Genomic DNA, 25,364 nt, shown 5'->3' on the forward strand with positions numbered 1-25,364 from the left:
GTCATCCAGGACCTCTATCAGGTGGTTTCAGTGGAAGGTCTGGAAAAATGACCAAAGACTTCAGCCACCCAAGCCATGGACTGTTCATTCTGATACCGTCCAGCAAACGGTACTGGATATTCAGCTTTCGGACCAACAGGGTCCGAGACAGCTTCTACCTCCAAGCAACTAGCCTGCTAATTAGCCATAAGACCACTAAATTGTAAATTAAATGGTTGTCTGGGCTATTTGCATTGACCTTATCTTACACTAACTCTATGCAGTTACGAGACTATATATAAACACTGTATAGGCCTACACTGACACACATAATCACACATTCATCATTGCTGCTGCTACTCTGTTCTGTTCTCTTACTCTTATTAGTATCTATCTGATGCCTTGACACTTCATCTACCTTAATTACCTCATGCCCCTGCAAATTGGTACTGGTACTCCCGCTATGTAGATTAATTGTGTATTTTATTCCTCTTTATGACTTTTTGTTATCATTCATAGATTCTGCGTTGTTGAGAGAGGCTATATAAGCAAGCATTTGATAGTAAAAGTCAGCATTTGTTGTATTATTTGATTAGCATCTGGGGGGGGGGGGGGTGGAAGGGTTTTGTGGGATGGGGAGGGTTCGTTACAAGGTAGTAGTGCTCTTTAATTTATTTATTTTCGTGAAGATGATCACCTGGGATCAGCTCTCAATGTATGTCGCAACCGGAAGTTGTTGGCATTCGAATCAGACAACAACAACATTAGCAGAACAGCAGAGTTCCCAGTCGAAGTCCATCCGACAAAAGTAATAACGACTTTTATATTAATATGTCAGTAATATGTGCTTGCATATGAACCTCTCGGGTTTCTCTGGCTAATGTTAATATTGCTTGCAAGTGTTATGTGAGTGTGGCTGCGCTTTGTGCTAACTTGTTAGTTAGCAATTTAGCTAACGCGTTAGCTGCCTAGGTTTGAGACACTTGTCGATGTCATTCCGTAGCTAACGTTAGCTAACAACAAAAGCCAGTCAAATATGATAATACATTTTTAAAACAGAGCTAGCTAACTTGATAATGTTTGTCCGATTTATTAGCTAACTAACGTTAGCTCACATAGCTAGGGCCCCGAGAACATTAGTGTAGCTATCCAGTTAACGTTAGGTGGATGATTCCTTTGCTTTTGGACCATGACCTCATTATGTATGTGTTCCTTCAGTATTATCGATGGAGAACACCGGATATTGCAACGATAGCTTCAATAGCATACGAAGTAGCACAAGTGACGAGGACATGGTGGAGATCGCAGGGTCGACATTAGACTTCTCTAACACGGAGGATGTACCACCCTTGGACCGAGACTATGGTTCTGGTAAGACCAAGGCCCGTGTCTCTGTTGTAGTGTATACGCGCACACACACACACAAATCATGGATTTGTTCATGTGCGTCTTGTTTTGGCAGGTGTGTTGTTTGATCAAATGTCTATTAGTTATGAGTAAACGGTAACACATTAATCTAGGCCAGCCTACATTGCTGGGATTTAATATAAGTGAGAACAAAGTCCGATTTGCATTCCTTCCTTAGTTTTGATTTGGTTTAATTTGACACCAATTGAATTTGGAATATGCAGTTATTAGGCCTAAACTATTGTGATCACATTCCAAACCTCACATTCAGTGAGGTGCCACTGTTTGTCATCAATATTTTCCAGCTATTTTATCTGTAACACATTGTTCCCTTTAGGTATGTGTTATTGATATGCAAGTAAAACCTTTGCTATTAGATAAACACTAAGGGGTAGTTTCCCAGACACTGATTAAGCCTAGTCCTAGACCAATGGATAATCTACATTACATAAATATATATATATATTATTAGTCGAAGACTAGGTTTAGCCTAATCTGTGTCTGGGGAAACTGCCCTTCAAGCAATGCCAGCTCTAGAATGTGTTTTCCCTCTGTCCATTGAATCTCTTCAATTCCTCACATCTCTTCTTCATCCCTTCTCCTCCAGGGGATAACCCAGGTATGGAGGAGGTGAATGGGGTTCCTAAACTGATGGACCTGCTTGATGAGCCTGTGCCTGGGGTGGGCACCTATGAGGACTTTAACACCATAGACTGGGTGCGGGAGAAGTCCAAAGACCGTGACCGGCACAGAGAGGTGACCCACATCCTATTTATCTCCTTGTCCTTTTAATTCTTAGTCTTAACCCACTTCCCAACCCATAACAAAACGTGTGTCTCAAACAGGCTTCAGATCAGTATCTATGTATACTTGTCATCATTATTAGGTGTAGTAGCAACACCTGTATAAGCTACATGGCATTACTCTCTGAATCAAAAGCATCATAGTATTATAACAACTATTTATTTCACCTGTCTGATGTGTAGATTACCAGTAAAAGCAAAGAGTCTACATGGGCGCTGGTGAACAGTGTCTGTGATGCTTTCTCTGGATGGCTGCTCATGCTGCTGATTGGACTCATGTCAGGTCAGCCTAATTGTATACAGATTGATGATGCATAAATGCTTTTTCATTTGATTCCCTCTACTAAGACCCACACAGCAATGCACCTGGGAGCCATTGGTAGTGTTAGTAATTTACCGTGTGGTCTATTCCAGGCGCGTTGGCAGGTGGGATTGACATATCAGCTCACTGGATGACAGACCTGAAGGAAGGGGTTTGTCTGAACGGGTTCTGGTTCAACCATGAACACTGCTGTTGGACCTCTAACGAGACCACCTTCCAAGAGAGGGACAAGTGTCCACAGTGGAAAAGCTGGGCTGAGCTCATCATCGGCACAACAGAGGTGTGCTAAAATATTACTACTTGGCCCATTGTGTTTATTGTATGTGATTATTTTTGTCACAGTCTGATTGTGAAATTTGTGTCTGTAGGGTCCCTTTGCGTACATTATGAACTACCTAATGTATGTGTGCTGGGCTCTGCTATTCTCCTTCCTGGCCGTGACACTGGTCAGGGCCTTCGCCCCCTATGCATGTGGTTCTGGAATCCCAGAGGTAAGATTTGTTAATTTCTTTACCCTTATTTGATATGTCTTCTTTTGAATGAGGACAAAGGATGTGGTTTATTTTCCCATGCTATTTATTTTCTCTCCCAGATCAAAACCATATTGAGTGGTTTCATCATCCGAGGGTACCTGGGGAAGTGGACCCTGGTGATTAAGACCATCACCCTGGTCCTGGCTGTGTCGTCGGGGCTCAGCCTGGGGAAGGAGGGGCCCCTGGTCCACGTGGCCTGCTGCTGTGGCAACATCCTCTGCCACCTCTTCACCAAGTACCGCAAGAATGAGGCCAAGCGCAGAGAGGTGAGAAATGGGGCCTAAAATTCACTTTTTGGTCCACCAGCCACTGGCAGGTAGATGGAAAAATATACCAGCCACTCAGATTTTTTTTTTTTATTGCATAATTACCTAAAAAAACAAGATGACCATGCTTACTGTTTCTAAAACAAGAAATGTATTCGTATGAAGCATTGTGATATATATTGTGATCTATTGCTCAATTTCATTTCATTTTTTGTGACCTGAGTCTTTTAACCAAAATATCAGATGAGACAAAATGTTAAGCTGCCCTTTTAAAGGTGAGAGGTTACCGTGGTAATGAGGCCACTGAGTCGTGTGTCTGTGGGAGAGATTTTGGGAGTTGACTTGTAGTAGACAGCATATCTTCGCTATCGGTTGAAGCAGCAGACTCAAACTAACATTGAAAACCAACTGTCCTCGTGAACTAAACAATGCTCATTTTGTAGACTTTCGCGTAAATTAGACCGACTTTTATGCCTGTGCACTTGGCATCTAAGAATGAATGTATTAGCACATTGCACAAAGCTCTCCAGACAGCAGGCAGCGTTGTTGTGCGAGGTGGGATAGAGATTGGTATTTATTGTGCTATAAGCAGCTATAAAACAAAATAGAAGAAAACAGCTACTGCAGCATTTTTCCCTACTTGACTTTTCACTATTTCTATTTGCGAATGTAATGCTCGCATTGTAGAGCCTTGCAAATTGACCACCCACCAGCGTGGCTGGGGAAATCCACATTCTTACCCGCTAATACCTAAATCTACCTGCATTTGGTGGGTGTTCATTTTATGCTGCACTGGGCTATTCACAAACATTTGAACCCTTTTTTTAAATGGATGGATACAATGCTGGTTAACCTTTTAACCTTTTAACTATTATTTTAAGGAACTGGCACAAATTGCAAAAGCTAGGACCACTGTTGTTTTGACTCAAATCAAGCTGTATCAAGAGTGAGAGCCTCGAGTCATATTCAGCAGGAAAACCCCATTCAACTATAAATAGCCTGTGGCTGGTTTGAGGATTTCAACAAACACATACCACAAGGTGATGTTTTTGCTTCTCTGCTACAGTGAGATGGTATTAATGGAAGTACAATGCCACAAACATGCGGTGACTCTGTCTCCTTTCTGTAAACTTTGTGCCTGAGATTTATTTTCCAACAGATATTTTGCATTGAGTCATGAATCATCGTGTTATATTCATTGTTATTTAGCCATGTTGCTGAGCTGTGTTGTAAAGCATTAATGTACTGACACATTGATTTTTAGCTGTGTTGTAAAGCATTAATGTACTGACACCGATCACCTTCTTCCTTCCTTTGCTTGGTGGTTTGTGTTGCAGGTTCTGTCTGCCGCTGCAGCAGTTGGTGTGTCTGTGGCTTTTGGGGCCCCCATAGGAGGAGTGCTCTTCAGTCTGGAGGAGGTAACAAGTGCCTTAGCTTCCTCCTTCTTGTGTAAATCTATGGGCTCTATGACTGTCAAATTGAAACACTCCTAAATGTAACTTTTGAATGTTTATAAAGTTGACTATGATCACTGTGTAACTGTCTGTCTCCTCATGGCCCTGTCAGGTGAGCTACTACTTCCCTCTGAAGACCCTGTGGCGGTCGTTCTTTGCAGCCCTGGTGGCAGCCTTCACCCTGCGCTCCATCAACCCGTTTGGCAACAGCCGCCTGGTGCTGTTCTACGTGGAGTTCCACACCCCCTGGCACCTCCTGGAGCTCGTACCCTTCATCCTCCTGGGCATCTTCGGGGGCATCTGGGGCGCCTTCTTCATCCGTGCCAACATCGCGTGGTGCCGGAGGCGTAAGACCACGTGGCTGGGCCATTACCCGGTCCTGGAGGTGCTGGTTGTCACCGCGGTGACGGCGGTGGTGGCTTTCCCTAACAGCTACACCCGCACTAGCACCAGTGAGCTCATCTCTGAGCTCTTCAACGACTGTGGCCTGCTGGACTCCTCCAAGCTATGTAACTATGACAACGCCAATGTCACCAAGAGCAGCAACGAGCTGCCGGACCGCCCAGCTGGAAATGACGTTTACACGGCCATGTGGCAGCTGTCCCTGGCCCTGGTCTTTAAGATGCTCATCACCGTGGTTACCTTCGGCATGAAGGTACTGGAGAACCTCCGTCACATCTGTATGGCACATCTGTGCTTTGAGCGTTAATATAAGGATGTCGTTCCTCCAGGTTCCCTCTGGTCTGTTCATACCCAGCATGGCAGTAGGGGCGATCGCAGGCAGGCTGCTGGGAATAGGCATGGAGCAGCTGGCCTACTACCACCATGACTGGGCGATCTTCAGGGGCTGGTGTTCTCCTGGTGCTGACTGCATCACCCCAGGCCTCTACGCCATGGTGGGGGCTGCTGCCTGCTTAGGTAAGGCCTGCGTGGCTACTGTATGTTGGCACCTTGCATGTTTAACAGCTTTTCCTTGTGTCTTTACTCTAGGCTCCTTTTTCCTGGTTTAATGTTGTCTTGTTGTTAGAGGTCGACCGATTATGATTTTTCACTACCGATACAGATTTATTGGAGGACCAAAAAAAGCTGATACCGATTAATAGGCCGTTTTAATCTTGTAATTTTGTACCTTTTTTTAATATATGTAATTGTCATTATTACAAATATATAACAATACTGAATGAACAATGAACACTTTTATTTTAACTTAATATCATAAATAAAGAACATCTATTTAGTCTCAAAACAATTATGAAACATGCTCAGTTTATTTTAAATAATGCAAAAACACAGTGTTGGAGAAGAAAGTAAAAGTACCAAATGTGCCATGTAAAAAAAGCTAATGTTTAAGTACCTTGCTCAGAACATATGAAAGCTGGTGGTTCAATATTCCCAGTTTTTCAATATTTCCAGTTAAGAAGTTTTAGGTTGTAGTTATTATAGGAATTATGGTGCGTCAACGATGTCTCTCTATACCATTTGTATTTCATATACCTTTGACTAATGGATGTTCTAATAGGCACTTTAGTATTGCCAGCCTAATCTCGGGAGTTGATAGGCTTGAAGTCATAAACAGCGCTGTGAATAAAGCATTGCTAAGAGCTGCTGGCAAACACAGTAAAGTTTGAATGAGTGCTTATGAGCCTGCTGCCTACCACCACTCAGTCAGACTGCTGTGTCAAATAACGAATCATAGACTTAATTATAATATAATAAACATAGAAACACATGCCTTTGGTCATTAATATGGTCAAGTCCGGAAACTATCATTTTGAAAACGAAACCTTTATTCTTTCAGTGAAATATAGAACAGTTCCTTATTTTATCAAACAGGTGGCAACCCTAAGTCTAAATGTTGCTGTTACATTGCACAACCTTTAATGTTATGTCATAATTATATAAAATGCTGTCAAATTAGTTCGTAACGTGCCAGACGGCCCAAACTGTTGCATTTACCCTGACTCTGCGTACAATGAATGCAAGAGAAGTGACACAATTTCCCTAGTTAATATTGCCTGCTAACCTGGATTTCTTTTAAATAAATATGCAGGTTTAAAAAATATATACTTCTGTGTATTGATTTTAAGAAAGGCGTTGATGTTTATGGTTAGGTACATTCGTGCAATGATTGTTTTTTTCACAATTGCGCCTTTGTTAAATCATCCCCCGTTTGGCGAAGTTGGAGGCTGTGATTCGTGATTCGATGATAAATTAACAGGCACCGCATTGATTATATGCAACGCAGGACACGCTAGTTAACCTAGTAATATCATCAATCATGTGTAGTTAACTAGTGAATATGTTAAGTTTAATGCTAGCTAGCAACTTACCTTGGCTCCTTGTTGCACTCGCGTAACAGGTGGTCAGCCTGCCACACAGTTTCCTCGTGGAATGCAAAAATGCCGATTACCGATTTTGTTATGAAAACTTTAAATCGGCCCTAATTAATCGGCCATGCCGATTAATCGGTCGACCTCTACTTGTGGGTATGCCTAATGTTTTCTGCCTCCACCCCTCTCTCTGTGCCACCCACTCCCTCCCCACTGGCTTTGTGCCCACAGGTGGGGTGACCCGTATGACTGTGTCCCTGGTGGTCATCATGTTCGAGCTGACGGGAGGGCTGGAGTACATCGTGCCCCTGATGGCTGCGGCCATGACCAGTAAGTGGGTGGCGGACGCCATCGGGCGCGAGGGGATCTACGAGGCTCACATCCGCCTCAACGGTTACCCCTTCCTGGAGGCCAAGGAGGAGTTCAGTCATAAGACCCTGGCCATGGACGTGATGCGGCCGCGTCGCAGTGACCCGCCGCTCTCCGTACTGACCCAGGACGGCATGACTGTAGAGGACGTGGAGACCATGATCACTGACACCACCTACAGCGGCTTCCCCGTGGTGGTCTCCCATGAGTCCCAACGCCTCGTGGGATTCTTGCTGAGAAGGGACCTCACCATCTCCATAGGTAGGGATGACAGATCATCATCATGCTGAGGTGCTGGCTTTTGACCCACATGCTCTGTCACCTTTGTTAAAACAATGTCATGTAATTCTCAATAATAATACATTATATTTACAGTGGGGCAAAAAAAGTATCTAGTCAGCCACCAATTGTGCATGTTCTCTCACTTAAAAGGATGAGGCCTGTCATTTTCATCATAGGTACACTTCAACTATGACAGACAAAATGAGAAAAAAATACCAGAAAATCACATTGTAGGATTTTTAATGAATTTATTTGCAGATTATGGTGGAAAATAAGTATTTGGTCACCTACAAACAAGCAAGATTTCTGGCTCTCACAGACCTGTAACTTCTTCTTTAAGAAGCTCCTCTGTCCTCCACTCGTTACCTGTATTAATGGCACCTGTTTGAACTTGTTATCAGTATAAAAGACACCTGTCCACAACCTCAAACAGTCACACTCCAAACTCCACTATGGCCAAGACCAAAGAGCTGTCAAAGGACACAAAATTGTAGACCTGCACCAGGCTGGGAAGACTGAATCTGCAATAGGTAAGCAGCTTGGTTTGAAGAAATCAACTGTGGGAGCAATTATTAGGAAATGGAAGACATACAAGACCACTGATAATCTCCCTCGATCTGGGGCTCCACGCAAGATCTCACCCCGTGGGGTCAAAATTATCACAAGAACGGTGAGCAAAAATCCCAGAACCACACGGGGGCCCTAGTGAATGACCTGTCGAGAGCTGGGACCAAAGTAACAAAGCCTACCATCAGTAACGCACTACGCTGCCAGGGACTCAAATCCTGCAGTGCCAGACGTGTCCCCCTGCTTAAGCCAGTACATGTCCAGGCCCATCTGAAGTTTGCTAGAGAGCATTTGGATGATCCAGAAGAAGATTGGGAGAATGTCATATGGTCAGATGAAACCAAAATATAACTTTTTGGTAAACTCAACTCGTCGTGTTTGGAGGACAAAAAAACACCATACCTACTGTGAAGCATGGGGGTGGAAACATCATGCTTTGGGGCTATTTTTCTACAAAGGGACCAGGACGACTGATCCGTGTGAAGGAAAGAATGAATGGGGCCATGTATCGTGAGATTTTGAGTGAAAACCTCCCTCCATCAGCAAGGGCATTGAAGATGAAATGTGGCTGGGTCTTTCAGCATGACAATGATCCCAAACACACCGCCCGGGCAACGAAGGAGTGGCTTCGTAAGAAGTATTTCAAGGTCCTGGAGTGGCCTAGCCAGTCTCCAGATCTCAACCCCATAGAAAATCTTTGGAGGGAGTTGAACGTCCGTGTTGCCCAGCAACAGCCCCAAAATATCACTGCTCTAGAGGAGATCTGCATGGAGGAATGGGCCAAAATACCAGCAACAGTGTGTGAAAACCTTGTGAAGACTTACAGAAAATGTTTGACCTCTGTCATTGCCAACAAAGGGTATATAACAAAGTATTGAGAAACTTTTGTTATTGACCAAATACTTATTTTCCACCATTTGCAAATAAATTCATTAAAAATCCTAGAATGTGATTTTCTGGATTTTTTTTCTCATTTTGTCTGTCATAGTTGAAGTGTACCTATGATCAAAATTACAGGCGTCTCTGATCTTTTTAAGTGGGAGAACTTGCACAATTGGTGGTTGACTAAATACTTTTTTGCCCCACTGTATATAGCTCTTTTCAAGGACCCAAAGTTGCTTCTTATTTGGTCTTATCCCACTGACAGCCCTCAGTAACCCCTCCCTCTCCTCTCAGATAATGCCAGACAGCGTCAGGATGGGATAGTGAGCACATCAAGGGTCTTCTTTACAGAGTACACGCCCCCTCAGCCCCCCAACAGCCCCCCTCCTCTGAAGCTCAGAGGCATCATGGACCTTAGTCCCTTCACCGTCACAGACCACACCGCCATGGATATTGTGGTGGACATCTTCAGGAAGCTGGGCCTGCGCCAGTGCCTCATCACACACAATGGGTAACACACCTGCTACTGAGAACTAGCTATGTAATTAGTGACCTCTACTTACATCTATAGTGGACTGATTTCATAAGTAGAATAGAGCAGCCCCCCCCAAAGACAGACACACAAAAAATGACTTAATTGTTAAAACATGTTATTAGAAAATGCCACTAAATTGGCTTGTACATTTTTCTTTTTTATATCCTTTTTGTTTTGTTGTATTATGGTAAGAAGTCCAGATCTCTTTGACATTTTGCCCCTCTTTTTTTGCAGCCGCTTGCTGGGTATTATCACAAAGAAGGACATTCTGAAGCACGTGGCTCAGATAGCCAACCGGGACCCAGACTCGATCCTCTTCAACTGATGGTATAGTACCAGCTGCGGCACCGTGGGCCAGACATCACTGTGGAACCACTGCTTTCGCCCAGGCCTCTCTAAACTGCACTATGTTCATGTCTAGTGGACTCCTCCCTGCTGTGACAATTGGCCACTCCATTAGAACTCTAGTGGACTCCTTCCTGCTATGACAACAAGCCACTCCATTAGAACTCTAGTGGACTCCTCCCTGCTATGACAACTAGCCACTCCATTAGAACTCTAGTGGACTCCTCCCTGCTGTGACAACTAGCCACTCCATTAGAACTCTAGTGGACTCCTCCCTGCTGTGACAACTGGCCACTCCATTACAACTGGAGAGGTAGAGGATTTGTTGTTCTTCAACACCAAGCTGGCTTTCCAGGATTGGCCCAAAAGATGAGTTGGATTTAGAAAAGATGTATGACTTCTTAAATGAGCGTCAGTAACTGGGAGAATATTTTTTCTTGGCTCTGTTGGCAGGAGTGGTCTTCCTTTTCAGTTGACAGATGAGAGCAGGCATGCTGGGTAGGGCATGTGTCTCTGGAGAGACCAAGGATTGCAAATGAGCAGAGACCAAGTCTGGAGTCTGAGATATAAACCACACCACTGCCAAGACATACTCTACCCTCCCTCCTCTACATAGACATCTTAACCCATACAATCACTAAGCTAGGAGTGAAAATTATCAGCTTCTACCTATCAAAGTATCATGAAGATATGCACCGTTTAAATTGTGATGTCTGCCTGAAATATTTGTCATTAATGAGCACTTGCATATGGCTGTCAAGACTAAATGTATTTTCTCTGGTGTTTCTTTCCTTGGAAATGTCATATTCCTCATTGTTTTTTCATGTAATTGGTTGTGGTTTAACACAGACCTGGAGATGATGTCCTCTTCGTACAGGGACACTAAGGTAGCATGGATTTCTTATTCACCAGGATAAAATAAGCTCCGTAAATAACCCTCCTGAAACCTGCATGCTCTGGTTCTCTTTGACCACAGGGAGGCGCTACTGTGCACCACCCAGCTGTGGTTACAGTCACATTACTATACTTTTTTACCAGGTCATCGGTAACAAACACTCAAAAGATTAATTGTATTACTCATTTAGAATATGCATCTCTATATATTTCTGGTTTGTATGACCTTTTCTGTGAATATTACGTATTGTATAGGTTTATGGATCACTTTATCCAGCACACTCTAGAATCCTCAGTGATGAACAGCCTAACAGGCAGTCTGAGTATGAGGTCAAAGAGAAGAGTAGTGTTGGATGAGGTGATGGGATGATTAAGGGAGAGGACTCCAGTGTGTCACATCTCTTTTCATCCTCCAGCTATTATCTCTCCTCTCGCAATGTCTATGGATCTGCATGGCCAGGGCAGGGGATCTAGAGACAGGACTTCCCTGTCAACAGTCTAGTAAAGAAATCTGGATCTCTTCTCCCTTTTTCCTCATGCACTTGCTGTCTTACGACACCCCCATGCTCTTACCCTCCCTACAACATCAAAATCCACACTAAGAATGAGCAATTGAAATGTAGCATATACTGTCTCTTATACATGAACAAAGCCAAGGAACCTCAAATCTCACTTTTATCTAGAGCAGATACCTTTTGGAGGTTGATGGTGGACATTCTTAAACTAGATTCATGTATTCCTGTCAATCATGTCTTATCGTTTAAGGACAAGTGTGACTTCAACCAAGTTCTTTGTGTTGTATACCGTCCCATAGTTCATGACATCAGTAAAAGGTTTGACTTTGGGGTCTCAAAGGTAAACACATTATCACTTAAAAAGCACTCCATTTCAAAATAACATGCTTATCAGTTGTTTTTGGAGATGCAGCTACAGTAATCGTATTTAACATCATCAAACCATGTCTATTTTTATTTCTGCAAACTGCAATGGGTTTGTATCACTACCGTCTTACGTAAACATGCAACTGAGATTCAAAAACATTGAAATATCAATTTATTCCCTGTCATTTCATATTTGCCTTGAATTAAAACAACGTTGACTTTCACATGAGTAAATTTGTGCTCATTGTGCCCAGTTACTCACCAATAAGTACGTTAGGACTCATTCTCACTCCAACATCATGAACCCATTGAACCCCTCCCTGAGGATCTAACCATTATGACTCAATGCTGTGGGCTGAGGGCTGTGTGTGGGTGGCCTGTCATGCCTTTCATGAGAAAGTGACAGGAAGATGTCTAGACAGTAAATTTTTATAGTTTCAAACAATAGTCAAATACACAGTCAAAGAGTCACTCTTTTTAGACATTGCAAACAGTTTTACATCAAACCCAAACAAACCAATAACGCATTGTCCATTAGGATGTGGCCCTGAACAGTGCTTAACAGGAAGTTCAAAATTGGCTCTGACAATACTTCATATTTTTTGCATTTTTTTTCCACAAGGTATGTTGCCTGTAAAAATAAATCGGGCAATGTTTTTTAAAACCCAATTCATACAATATCATTTTTACCACATTCTTGCCGAGATAGGCCTTTTTTTTTAAATCGCCTGTCCACATGCCGGCAAGTTCAGGGGTGGGAGTAGATGTGGGTGGGCATCTATAGTATTTGAATAAATCCATTGAATATAGATTACACCGTCACAAAGAAATCCATTATTAACTAGTTTTTTTGGCAAATCCTAAAAAACAAGACTAATAAAATGTATTTTCAAAAGAATATAACTGCATATATTGGGTTTAATTATGTGACTGGTCTGTGCAGTCTATGGGCTAGATGGCTACGCCATGCACATGAAATCCATAGTTCTTCTGTTTGTTACACAGACAAGACACATGTAGGCTACCCTGATCACAATCAACATACATATTTTATAGTAGGCTAAGAATTTAATGAAATACAACAGAATAAAATACAAATAATATTTTTGCCACACAACGTGTGGAACCACAAGTGATATTTTGAAAACAGACCAAGTCAATTTCATTATTTTATTTTTAAAAATCCATGTTTCAGCTCTTACCATCACAGAGAAATTTGGCGAACATTACAACAGTCTTAATTGTAGAGGCTTTGTTGCCAACATGGTCTCGGGAGTATTTTGTATTATTCTGTATTTAGCATGATATGTTATGTTTCGTATGGTGTGTTAATTAGTGGGATGTCCATCATCCATTTAATTTCGTATGACATTATGGCAATTTTTTGTTGCGGTTAACGTTAGCTAGGTGGCTAGTTGGCTAACATTCGCTCTAGGGGTTAAATGTAGTTAGTTAGGTTAGGGGAAAGTTAGCTAAACGGGTTAGGGTTAGGGGAAGGTTAGCTAAACGGGTTAGGGGAAGGTTAGCTAAACGGGTTAGGGTTAGGGGAAGGTTAGCTAAACGGGTTAGGGGAAGGTTAGCTAAACGGGTTAGGGTTAGGGGAAGGTTAGCTAAACGGGTTAGGGGAAGGTTAGCTAAACGGGTTAGGGTTAGGGGAAGGTTAGCTAAACGGGTTAGGGTTAGGGGAAGGTTAGCTAAACGGGTTAGGGGAAGGTTAGCTAAACGGGTTAGGGGAAGGTTAGCTAAACGGGTTAGGGTTAGGGGAAGGTTAGCTAAACGGGTTAGGGTTAGAGTTAGCCAACATGCTAAGTAGTTGCAACCAAAAAAAAAGTAAGTAGTTGCTAAAATGCTAAAGTTGTCAGTGATGAGATTCAAACAAGCAACCTTTGGGTTGCTAGATGTTTGCGTTATACTTATTATTATAGTATTATTAGCTAGTCGTCTACAGTAGTACTAAGTTACTGTCCAGTGTTGAATCTCTGTCCCACTGGGCACACACTGGTTGAATCAAACAGACGTTAAATTGATGCATATGTCCAGTGGAGTATGACTGAAGACTAGTACTGATATCTGGTTAACTGCAGTAATCAGTAATACCTCCACCCACAGAAAACAATCAAAAGTTGTTGCTGAAAAAAAGCAGTTCATTGCTATTTTATTTAACTAGGCACGTCAGTTAAGAACAAATTATTATTTACAATGATGGACTACTTGTAAAGCCTCCCCAGCCAAACCCTCCCCTAACTCAGACGACGCTGGGCCAATTGTGCGCCGCCCTATGCTAAACGGAATAAATAGTATAATTCTCAGTATGATGAAGGAATCCCAAGAGGGCCATTACCAAAATCCCTTCGAGCCTTACCGACTACCGACGCCCATTAAATAAGGTTTTGTACAAATGAGAAGATTATGCCAGGATCAAGAAGAGCTTTCACCATTCCTTGTTTTTACCCCTTGAGCCCATTGTTTGTTAATCATCCATAATTAGCTATAGTTAGAGCTTGTATTCTCAATAGGTACATTCAACACTAAAATAACACCCTGGTGCAAGAGTGCTTGTTTAAATCAAAAACAAATGTTAAAATTTAAATCAACTTTAGTGTAAGTTGCAGGTCAGATCAGAGCTAGTCTTGGAAATCCCAGACTTAGGGCAACATGTACATTGTGGGAAGCAACCGGTATGTCTAGAGAGATCAGGGCTGAAGAGTGGTTTCATATGGACACCAGAGCTATAGTTATCGTTGGTAGTTGGTAGTGCTGCATGCCATACTGTATATCGAAGAATTCACACATTCCTTAGTCTTATGCATTTTCACTATCCCTCTCAGTGCTGAAGATTCTTATTCCTGATTGTGCTACAGTACCAAAGCGGGATGCCAATTAGTCCGCACCACTCTTATTCAAATATATAGTTCTAATGTAGCCATCTGTGAGCCAGTTTTATTAATGGCCTGTGCACCAGTCTGTGGCTAGCTATGTCAGAACCATGGTGATTTGTAGTCTATGTACAGTACATGTTTAGTATCCTCTTGTGTGAGAGGGCTTTTCCCTCCTTAACCTCCATGCTCATGGGTCAAATCGAAATGCCCCAAAATAGCTGGATGAGTCCTCTGCGTGCACGGCTGTAGGCGACGACACAGAAACAAAGATCTCATCCCCGGCCCTCAGCTCAAACAGGCCTCCCTGGTAGACAGAGTGGAGGGCATACTCAGTGTCAGGCGCCCAGCACTTGGTGCCCACCCCCTTCAGCAACTGAAGGGGCTTGGCGTATGACGTCTTCTTGTAGACACACTGGACCAGCTGGTAGCTGGAGGAGCCCCCATGGTGGTTACCCCCCTCGTGGGTGAGGGAGGGATAGCGGAAGTACACCTGGGCATACAAGTAATAACGTCCGGACCGGGGGATGCGTAGGCGTCCATGAGACAGGGTCATGTTGTGGAGATGGGAGCCGAAACTCTGGTTGCCCCAGGACCGGACCGGGTGGCGGCAGGACTGATGCAGGTCTTTCTGAGGGGCCAGGGATATAGGGCCTATAAGGAAGACAAAGGAAGATATTTCAATACAGACAGACAATTCAAAGCCTTACTACTGTAGACTCACAGATGAGTCGGCCTATACAGTGGCTTGCGAAAGTATTCACACCCCTTGGCATTGCTCCTATTTTGTTGCCTTACAACCTGGAATTAAAATTGATTTTTACACAACATGTCTACCACTTTGAAGATGCAAAAACAATAAGACAAAGAAACTGAAAACTTGAGCGTACATAACTATTCACCCCCCAAAGTCAATACTTTGTAGAGCCACCTTTTGCAGCAATTACAGCTGCAAGTCTCTTGGGGTATGTCTCTATAAGCTTGACACATCTAGCCACTGGGATTTTTGCCCATTCTTCAAGGCAAAACTACTCCAGCTCCTTCAAGTTGGATGGGTTTTGCTGGTGTACTGCAATCTTTAAGTCATACCACAGATTCTCAATTGGATTGAGGTCTGGGCTTTGACTAGGCCATTCCAATACATTTAAATGTTTCCCCTTAAACCACTCAAATGTTGCTTTAGCAGTACGCTTAGGGTCATTGTCCTGCTGGAAGGTAAACCTCGATCGCAGTCTCGCATCTTTGGAAGACTGAAACAGGTTTCCCTCAACAATTTCCCTGTATTTAATGCCATTCCTTCAATTCTGACCAGTTTCCCTGCTGATGAAAAACATCCCCACAGTATGATGCTGCCACCACCATGCTTCACTGTGGGGATGGTGATCTCGGAGTGATGAGAGGTGTTGGGTTTGCGCCAGACGTAGCGTTTTCCTTAATGGCCAAAAAGCTCAATTTTAGTCTCATCTGACCAGAGTACCTTCTTCCATATGCTTGGGGATTTTTTTCTTTAAGCAATGGCTTTTTTTCTGACCACTCTTCCGTAAAGCCCAGCTCTGTGGAGTGTACAGCTTAAAGTGGCCGTATGGACAGATACTCCAATCACTGCTGTGGAGCTTTGCAGCTCCTTCAGGGTTATCTTTGGTATCTTTGTTGTCGCTCTGATTAATGCCCTCCTTGCCTGGTCTGTGAAATCTGGTGGGCGGCCTTCTCTTGGCAGGTTTGTTGTGGTACCATATTCTTTCCATTTTTTAATAATGGATTTAATGGTGCTCCATGGGAGGTTCAAAGTTTCTGATATTTTTTATAACCTCATTCCGATCTGTACTTCTCCACAACTTTGTCCCTGACCTGTTTGGAGAGCTCCTTGGTCTTTGTTTTGTGGTGCTGCTTGCTTGGTGGTGCCCCTTGCTTAGTGGTGTTGCAGACTCTGGAGCCTTACAGAACAGGTGTATATACACTGGGATCATGTGACAGATCATGTGACACTTAGATTGCACACCGGTGGAATTTAACTAATTATGTGACTTCTGAAGGTAATTGGTTGCACCAGATCTTATTTAGGGACTTGATAGCAAAGGGGTGAATAGATATGCACGCATCACTTTTCTGTTTTATATTTATTTGTTTGTTTTTTAAACAAGTCATTTTTTTCACTTCAACAATTTGGACTATTTTGTGTATGTCCATTACATGAAATCCAAATAAAAATCCATTTAGATGACAGGTTGTAATGCAAAAAAAAATAGGAAAAACGCCAAGGGGGATGAATACTTTTGCAAGGCACTGTAGGTAATTGGATTCCTTTAACAAGGGTTTCTTTAACGTTGGTGAAATCTGTGCAGTAGGGAAACAGCTTTAAGGTGGATTGGATAGGAGAAAGAGAAAGCGGCAAGCGAAAATTCAGTCAAGAAACAAATAAGTATCGCTGTTCTGACGTATGTGTTAATGAGGACAACATTACTGCGTTCATGTGGATACATGATTTCTGGTGATCTGAATATGAAAACAGTGCCCTGTATGTGAAGTCTGAGGTTTATGTGAAATCATGACATAGTTAGAGATGAGCGATGCCACGCATTTATTTTCTCAGATGGTCTTTGAAGATGTTCAGATTCGGTTCCAGGCGTAAGCGGTCGCTTCGGACCCCCGGATGTTAAAAAATATATATTTTTAAGAAATTAGTCAGGGTCTCAACTTACAATTGATAGAATAGTAGAATACACAATGTGTCATTTTTTACAATTTGGATGTGCATCAGCAGTTTTTCTCTTGTTATGTCAGTCACTGACAGTCCTCAATTGGCCATGTCAGCTAACAATGTTAGACTGGTAGTTACTCTAGCCAGCTATCAAAACTTGTAGTAATCGGACAGATACCGACCGGGCCCACATTGATTTTCGAAAGTCATTCTCACACATTACTCATATTAACATGGCATAAGTCATTAAAGAATGTGTAGAATTGCAGCAAATTTACTATAAAATTGCAAGGGTTTCTTTCCGATCTATGGCAAAATGTGTAGAATTGCAGAAAACGTACTTAAAACTGCAATATTTTCTCTACGTTCCATGGAAAAATGTGTAGATTTGCATGAAATTAACTAAAACTTAAATATTTCACTACACCGTCGAGAGGGGCGCCACCAAAATATTTGCCGTGAGTTGGGGTGCGACCCAATCAAATTGCTTAGGGCCCCCAAAAGGATATAGCTGGCCCTGCAGATGTTTGATATTAATACAGTGTTTTTAAAGCTATACTGTTGAAATTGACTGACATTCTGCAATTTTATCCCAGCATAAAAACATTAGATTACATTAGATTGAACGAAATCAAAACAACTCTGACGAAAGTGAATGTCCCACCAAAAGAACAAGAAAGCACAACATACTAGTCTCCCATACCCTGTAAGCTACTGTCTCGGAGTGTGAGGTGGGCAGAGGGCTTCCGATGCCCTGCGGAACTGACGGGCTTGGTTCTGGGCTGGGCACTGGGCTCTGAAAAGGAGCATAGCAGTTAGAGAACAGTAGCTCCAGGAGTGGATATTAGATGATGCTATGCTATGCTATAATGATGATGATGAATGATGGATGGATGATTACCTGGAACGGCGTGTTTTGAAATAATGTTTTCTGTCACCTGAAAGACAAAACCCCTTTTTAAGATGTGGCATAGAGCTCAATAGAGAACACACAGCATAGGATTGAGTATAGTACAGCCTATCTATGACATGCAGTGCAGCATTCCTCTTGAGCAATCCAATTCTTTGTAATTCCAATTTCATGCTGAACACGATTTTTTAAATTATTTTTTACAAGCTCTTTTGACAAAGTCGAGAGGGTACACATTTTATTGGAACCTGGACACATCCCAGTAAATTATCTCACAACCCTAGATTTCATGGAAAAACACAAGGAGGCGACAGACCAGATGTGCGACTGCCTCAATTGGTTTTTCAACCGAAATAATGAAAAACAGCTGTGCTCTTTGAAGATGAATCATCATGCACTCTCAAATGCTACTCCCACCCACCCCTTGATCAGGATCTACATCACCGTTCAAAAGTTTGGGGTCACTTAGTAATGTCCTTGTTTTCCATGAAAACATACATGAAATGAGTTGCAAAATGAATAAGAAATATAGTCAAGACGTTGACAAGGTTATAAATAAAGATTTTTAATTGAAATAATAATTGTGTCCTTCAAACTTTTGCTTCGTCAAAGAAACCTCGATTTGCAGAAATCTTTAGCATTCTAGTTGTCAATTTGTTGAGGTAATCTGAAGAGATTTCACCCCATACTTCCTGAAGCACCTCCCACAAGTTGGATTGGCTTGATGGGCACCTCTTACGTACCATACGGTGAAGCTGCTCCCACAACAGCTCAATAGGGTTGAGATCCGGTGACCGTGCTGGCCACTCCATTATAGACAGAATACCAGCTGACTGCTTCTTCTCTAAATAGTTCTTGCATAGTTTGGAGCTGTGCATTGGGTCATTGTCCTGTTGTAGGAGGAAATTGGCTCCAATTAAGGGCCGTCCACAGGGTATGGCATGGCGTTGCAAAACAGAGTGTACAAACCCTGTACAAATCTCCCACTTTACCACCATTAAAGCACCCCCAGACCATCACATTGCCTCCACCATGCTTTACAGATGGCGTCAAGCACTCCTCCAGCATCTTTACATTTTTTCTGCATCTAACGAATGTTCTTCTTTCTGATCCGAACACCTCAAACTTTCATTAGTCTGTCCATAACACTTTTTTCCAATCTCACTCTGTCCAGTGTCTGTGTTATTTTGCCCATCTTAATATTTACTTTTTATTGGCCAGTCTGAGATATGGCGTTTTCTTTGCAACTCTGCCTAGAAGGCCAGCATCCCGGAATCGACCCTTCACTGTTGATGTTGAGACCGGTGTTTTGCGGGTATTATTTAATGAAGCTGCCAGTTGAAGACTTGTGAGGCATCTGTTTCTCAAACTAGACAATCAAATGTACTTGTCCTATTGCTCAGTTGTGCACTGGGGCCTCCCACTCCTCTTTCTATTCTGGTTAGAGCCAGTTTGCTCTGTTCTGTGAAGGGAGTAGTACACAGCATTGTACGAGATCTTCAGTATCTTGGCAATTTCTCACATGGAATAGCCTTCATTTCTCAGAACAAGAATAGACTGACGCGTTTCAGAAGAAAGTTCTTTGTTTCTGACCATTTTGAGCCTGTAATCGGACCCACAAGTGCTGATGCTCCAGATACTCAGCTAGTCCTAAAGAAGGCCAGTTTTATTGCTTCTTTAATCAGAACATCAGTTTTCAGCTGTGCTAACATAATTGCAAAAGGGTTTTCTAATGATCAATTTAGCCTTTTAAAATTATGAAGTTGGATTAGCTAACACAACGTGCCATCAGAACACAGGAGTGATGGTTGCTGATAATGGGCCTCTGTACACCTATGTAGATATTCCATAAAATAATCTGCCGTTTCCAGCTACAATAGTCATTTACAACATTACCAATGTCTACGCTGTATTCCTGATCAATTTGATGTTATTTTAATGGACAATTTTTAAAATTTTCTTTCAAAAACACAGACATTTCTTAGTGACCCCAAACTTTTGAACGGTAGCTTCCTGCCATCCAGGACCTATATAATAGGCGGTGTCAGAGGAAAGCCCAGAAAATTGTCAGAGACTCCAGTCACCTAAGTTATAGACGGTTTTTCTCTGCTACCACACGGCAAGCGGTACCAGAGCGCCAAGTCTAGGTCTAAAAGGCTCCTCAACAGCTTCTACCCCCAAGCCATAAGACTGCTGAACAATTAATACAATTGTTCAGTATATAGCCTCATTATTGTTATTCTTATTGTGTTACTTTTTATTTTACTCTACTTGGTAAATATTTTCTTAACTCTTCTTGAACTGCACTGTTGGTTAAGGGCTTGTAAGTAAGCATTTCACGGTAAGGTCTACACTTGGTGTATTCGGCACGTGTGACAAATAAAGTTGGATTTGATTCGATTTATTTGACGTGTGACAGAAAGAGACCATGACGGATGATTCTTATAGCTTTACCTAATTAGTGAATAATTTGTTCTTAACTTATTTGCCTAGAAAGGTTAAATAAATAAAACATTTTTTTTTGTGATTTTTAAAGATCAAGTGAAATTCATGTGGTTTTTCCATAAGAGTAAACTAGAGAATTGAGTATGATGCAATGTGGACCATTGGAAGAGGAACGCTGGAGAGGAGCTTTGTCTGATATTTGGGTTTAAGCTGGGGTTAGACCTCCATTAACAACCATGCATCAGAGAGGAAGCTGATGTACGTAAGGTTCTGAAGTATTCCATCACTGGACTAAGCTCTGAGATCAGAAACGTCAACACAGCATGTTACGTGTAAGGCAAAAGTGAATGCTATTATAACTCTCTCCCTTGTTAGGAATTCCATCACCATGTGTATGTAGTACTTCTACAAACATCGTCAGTATTTCAATAGTTTGTAATGAACAAATGTTCATGTAAAAATCTATGACTGTGTGTAACTGAGACATTGACAGTTAAGCTCCTGCTGCCCTCCCACTCAAACACATTATGGATGACGGAGTGGGTGGTCCCCTCCTCATCCAAGAATTGGATTACCCACTGGGCACACTGGTTGAATCAATGTTTCCTCGTCATTTCAATGGAATTACGCTGAACCAACGTGGAACAGACGTTGAATTGTCTGTGCCCAGTGGGCGGGCTTTAACGGCAACTCAGATCAATTCAAACCTGTCGTAGAACAAAGACATACATCATGGCAGCATCAAACAGCAGGTGGTACCCACCTTGGTGACATAGGCCCTTATTCCCTGGGCCAGTTTGATGCAGGGCTCCCCAAACAGTTGAACCAGAGACTCCGGTATCTCCTGGTCTTTCTCCAGGGCATTAAGGAGCCCCAGGCAACGTAACTCCTCAGCCACCCCTTGACTCCTCACCTGCACAGCACAACCCACACAGGACAGGGATAAGTAGGTATCTTTGTCTGTATCTGTATTAGAGGACAAGGATGCAATTACTTTGTTTTGGGTTTACACCATAAAAATATAGACCTAGTATCGCCATAACATCTGCGATGTAATTATTTTAAATGTTATTGTTCTATTTTCAAAGGATTAACTAACAGGCTTGATGGCACAGACCAGAAAGAGTGTGCTGCTTTTCATAAATACTATATATATTAAAAAATACTATATATTATATATACTATATAAATACTATATATACTATATATAAATACTTCCTGACTGATGTCTTGTTGCTTCAATACATCCACATAATGTTCCTTCTCATGATGCCATCTATTTTGTGAAGTGCACCAGTTCCTCCTGCAGCAAAGCACCCCCACAACATGATGCTGCCACCGCTGTGCTTCACGGTTGGGATGGTGTTCTTTTACTTACAATTCTCCCCCTTTTTCCTCCAAACATTATGATGATCATTATGGCCAAACAGTTCCATTTTTGTTTCATCAGACCAGAGGACATTTCTCCAAAACGTAAGATCGTTGTCCCCATGTGCAGTTGCAAACTGTAGTCTGGCTTTTTTATGACAGGTTTGGAGCAGTGGCTTCTTCCTTGCTGAGTGGGCCTTTCTGGTTCTGTCGATATAGGACTCGTTTTACTGTGTTTAAAAAAAGTTTCCTCCAGCATCTTCACAGGGTCCTTTGCTCTTGTTCTGGGATTGATTTGCCCTTTTCGCACCAAAGTACGTTCATCTCTAGGAGACAGAACGCGTCTCCTTCCTGAGCAGTATGACGGCTGCATGATCCCATGGTGTTTATACTTGCGTACTATTGTTTGTACAGATGAACGTGGTGCCTTCAGGCATTTGGAAATTGCTCCCAAGGATGGACCAGACATCCACAGGTACAGCTCTAATTGACTCAAATGATGTCAATTAGCCTATCAGAAGCTTCTAAAGCCATGACATAATTTTCTGGAATTTTCCAAGCTGTTTAAAGGCACAGTCAACTTAGTGTATGTTGTGTATGTAAACTTCTGACCCACTGGAATTGTGATACAGTGTTGAAATACGTGAAAGTGATAAGTGAAATAATCTTTCTGTAAACATTTGTTGGGGAAATGATCCGTGTCGTGCACAAAGTAGATGTCCTAACCGACTTGCCAAAACGATAGTTTGTTAACAAGAAATTTGTGGAGTGGTTGAAAAACGAGTTTTAATGACTCCAACCTAAGTGTATGTAAACTTCCCACTTCCACTGTATTGACGTGTGCTGTGCTGTTAGTCACACTGCTGCAGTTGTACTTTTTCCAACACGATAACAACAAATGGCAAACATTCCCCGAAACCTGTTTTTGTTTTGATAAGTAATGCAGTACAAGATCAGTCATGTACATGATTTGATTGCTCTGCTTGGGTGCAAGTGAAACAACACCTTTCCCCATTGCGAACACCTCAGAACTTAGCTGACTCTAAACTTGGCAGCTTTTGTAACTTTGTACAATACTTAATGCATTGTTTGTCAGGCCTTATGATAAAGAACTGAGTTGCAGTGAACTGACTCTAAGTTTCATAAATTTCATAATAATAATAATAATAATAATAATTTCATAAATAAATATGTTGTTATGGTCTAATGTTGTTATGGTCTAATGTTGTTATGGTCTAATGTTGTTATGGTCTAATGTTGTTATGGTCTAATGTTGTTATGGTCTAATGTTGTTATGATCTAATGTTGTTATGGTCTAATGGTCTAATGTTGTTATGATCATTGTTTGTCTAATGGCTAATGTTGTTATGGTCTAATAATGATAAATGGTTTGATGGTCTAATGGTCTAGCTATTGAGTTGTTGTTATGATCTAATGGTGAACTAATGTTGTTATGGTCTAATGTTGTTATGGTATAATGTTGTTATGGTCTAATGTTGTTATGGTCTAATGGTCTAATGTTGTTATGGTCTAATGTTGTTATGGTCTAATGTTGTTATGGTCAATGTTGTTATGGTCTAATGTTGTTATTTAATGCTGTTATGGTCTAATGGTCTAATGATGGTCTAATGGTCAATGTTATGGTCTAATGGTCTAATGTTGTTATGGTCTAATGGTCTAATGTTGTTATCTGTATGCACACATGACTGTAAGTGTTTTTTGCTAAATGGCATATATTATTATATATTATAAACTTTAATTGTTACTTCCAATGTGAGTGTTTTTTTCCCTGGGGGATGTGGTTCACTTGGGTTTGTGTCTTCCACCCCAGACTCATATTAGTGACTCGCTGGTTCTTTGTTTGTGCTGCTAACAGGCTCTGCCATCATTGTAACAATCCAATGCCAGACTACAGAAAGAGGATAATTTGACCCATGTAATTAGTACATTGATTAGACCTGACAGCTCCAGACTACATTGATTATTACAGTCATATTAAACAACATCCAATTACAACGTCTTCAGTGTATGCTGATACTTTACGTCGACAGATTTCACTTTTAATCAGCAGGTATCATACAATCTAAATGGGAAAGTGTACTGTCTTTATAAGTACGCATTATAGTTCTGATTAGGAGGTGAAGAATAATGTAGCCGACTGTATGTGTATTTATTATCTGTAGCTAGAATACTGCATTTTAGAGTATTTGTAACAGGTTTATATAGGGTAGTTAGTTCATATACTCTTAATTATTAGATACGTGTTATTTTATTGGCAGACTGATTTGCATCAACCCAAGAAGACTCTATAGGCAACTACATACTTAATAAATGTTTTTATGCATGTACTCTGAATGTGTTGGCATAACTTTCCTGACTGGAGAACCAACTGTGAGCTGAAAAAAAGAGAGCCTAAACAGAGGTTTTCTGGTTGTCATGCGAACATCAGCTGTTTTGTCAAAGAAAACGCCTTACCTGAGCAACTGACATGTTCAAGAAGACGAGGAGTCCAGTCGTCGAAGCTACTTGCAGTACAACCACGACAATAACGATCATTGGGACCCATAACTTTGACTGGACGTCTCGTGGGCTGTTTGATGCGGCCATGATATGTCTTTGTTCAACTACAGGTCTGAATTGATCTCGAGTTGCCATAAAATACAATTGGTGGATGAGGGGGGCCACCAACTCCGTCACCCATAAGACTGTCAATATTTTCTCTGTTGAGTGGGAGGGCTGCAAGGGCTAAACTGTCCAAATTCAACATCGCCCACGTGTCATTGTTGCCGAACACAAAGGCTTTTTTTCCCTGAGCGTTTTTATACAAATCTCCCGTGGGAAGATTCTGTAGCCTATAGCCTGCTACAAGTACTCGGTTTTCTCATTTGAACAGTCAACCTCACTATTTTAATTGGCTCTAATGCTATATGTTTGGATCTGCTTTTTGCAAATAGGTAGGCTAAGTCTGACATGGTTGGTTTATTGATGCTTGATTTGTGTTCATATAAAATGTAGCCTGTTTTTTGTGGTCCTACGTGTTCAGTAGGTTATTGATATTGAGCTTTATTTGTAACACTCAAAGGCTCACATTCCCTCAGACAGAGTGAGAAGAAGACATTTTGTCTGTCCACAAGTCAAACTGGCAGTCCCCAATTTCCTCACTGGTCCAGTAGACTCAAGCTGCAGACCTCATCTTTCAGGACCCTCATCTCTCAGGC

General features: G+C 41.8%; 2 protein-coding genes across 2 annotated transcripts; one reads left to right on the forward strand and one right to left on the reverse strand.

The window, feature by feature from the left end:
• Window positions 1–638: 638 nt before the first annotated feature.
• Window positions 639–12,073, forward strand: LOC124006995 (H(+)/Cl(-) exchange transporter 5-like). The gene is made up of 13 exons (XM_046317223.1): window positions 639–787; window positions 1,198–1,350; window positions 1,994–2,142; window positions 2,373–2,472; window positions 2,604–2,791; window positions 2,880–3,002; window positions 3,104–3,310; window positions 4,648–4,728; window positions 4,877–5,419; window positions 5,496–5,682; window positions 7,326–7,724; window positions 9,489–9,705; window positions 9,964–12,073. Exons 2-13 carry the CDS (start codon window positions 1,206–1,208, stop codon window positions 10,052–10,054), a joined length of 2,430 nt encoding a protein of 809 aa, XP_046173179.1. The 5' UTR covers window positions 639–787; window positions 1,198–1,205; the 3' UTR covers window positions 10,055–12,073.
• A 1,586-nt stretch (window positions 12,074–13,659) lies between these two features.
• LOC124007267 (tumor necrosis factor ligand superfamily member 10-like) lies at window positions 13,660–24,952 on the reverse strand. The gene is made up of 5 exons (XM_046317705.1): window positions 24,622–24,952; window positions 21,542–21,691; window positions 18,325–18,361; window positions 18,127–18,219; window positions 13,660–15,379 (listed from the first exon to the last, which is right to left on the reverse strand). Exons 1-5 carry the CDS (start codon window positions 24,799–24,801, stop codon window positions 14,916–14,918), a joined length of 924 nt encoding a protein of 307 aa, XP_046173661.1. The 5' UTR covers window positions 24,802–24,952; the 3' UTR covers window positions 13,660–14,915.
• Between the last annotated feature and the right edge of the window lie 412 nt (window positions 24,953–25,364).

Source organism: Oncorhynchus gorbuscha, linkage group LG20 (assembly GCF_021184085.1).
Source record: "Oncorhynchus gorbuscha isolate QuinsamMale2020 ecotype Even-year linkage group LG20, OgorEven_v1.0, whole genome shotgun sequence".
NCBI lineage: Eukaryota > Metazoa > Chordata > Actinopteri > Salmoniformes > Salmonidae > Oncorhynchus > Oncorhynchus gorbuscha.

What these genes read in the sequence shown, in the direction of transcription:
- LOC124006995 (XM_046317223.1), top strand. Translation starts at nt 1,206, where the DNA reads ATGGAGAACACCGGATATTGCAACGATAGCTTCAATAGCATACGAAGT. An exon ending in ACCGTGACCGGCACAGAGAG is followed by an intron (nt 2,143 to 2,372) that starts GTGACCCACATC and finishes TCTGATGTGTAG; the next exon opens with ATTACCAGTAAAAGCAAAGA. An exon ending in TGCTCTTCAGTCTGGAGGAG is followed by an intron (nt 4,729 to 4,876) that starts GTAACAAGTGCC and finishes TGGCCCTGTCAG; the next exon opens with GTGAGCTACTACTTCCCTCT.
- LOC124007267 (XM_046317705.1), bottom strand. Translation starts at nt 24,801, where the DNA reads ATGGCAACTCGAGATCAATTCAGACCTGTAGTTGAACAAAGACATATC. An exon ending in TGAACATGTCAGTTGCTCAG is followed by an intron (nt 21,692 to 24,621) that starts GTAAGGCGTTTT and finishes TGTGCTGTGCAG; the next exon opens with GTGAGGAGTCAAGGGGTGGC. An exon ending in TTCAAAACACGCCGTTCCAG is followed by an intron (nt 18,220 to 18,324) that starts GTAATCATCCAT and finishes GCTCCTTTTCAG; the next exon opens with AGCCCAGTGCCCAGCCCAGA.